A 404-nucleotide genomic window follows, 5' to 3' on the forward strand; every position below is an offset into this window, starting at 1 on the left:
GCCGGCGGCGGCGCTCCTCCTCGCGGCTCAGCTGCTGCGGATGCGGGTAGAGAGCGGCCCGGCTGCCGCCCTTGCCGTCGCCCTCGGCCTCCTCCACCGGCTCCAGGTCCGACACGCTGCCCAGCACCTTGGCATCCGCGCCGCCCAGCGACTCCGGATCCGAGTGCGCAGAGCTGGGATGGTCCGAGTCTGCGGCTTGATCCGGACTCAGCATCATTTTGGAGGCTGGGGGAGGGGGAGTCAGAAAAGTGATCGATCAGAGGAACCAGGGTCTTCTTTTGCTCCGAGGGATGGCGGGCCAGGGCCTACAACGCCAGCCCTCCTGGTGGTCCCGCACCCCGGGCCCCTTGCCCACACCAGGCCTGCGCGCCAGGAGAGAGGGCACCGAGCGGGGCGGGCATTAG

General features: G+C 70.0%; 1 protein-coding gene across 1 annotated transcript in view; it reads right to left on the reverse strand.

The window, feature by feature from the left end:
- The window catches only part of NHLH2 (nescient helix-loop-helix 2), a 6410-nt gene that overhangs the window by 4418 nt on the left and 1588 nt on the right, over positions 1-404 (reverse strand). The window contains exon 2 of the mRNA XM_006161387.1: positions 15-225. Within this exon, the coding sequence (XP_006161449.1) occupies positions 15-217 (203 nt within the window). The 5' untranslated portion in view covers positions 218-225. The remainder of the gene's footprint in view (positions 1-14; positions 226-404) is intronic.

The sequence above is a fragment of the Tupaia chinensis genome, unplaced genomic scaffold, assembly GCF_000334495.1.
Source record: "Tupaia chinensis unplaced genomic scaffold, TupChi_1.0 Scaffold138517_1, whole genome shotgun sequence".
Classification (NCBI taxonomy): domain Eukaryota; kingdom Metazoa; phylum Chordata; class Mammalia; order Scandentia; family Tupaiidae; genus Tupaia; species Tupaia belangeri.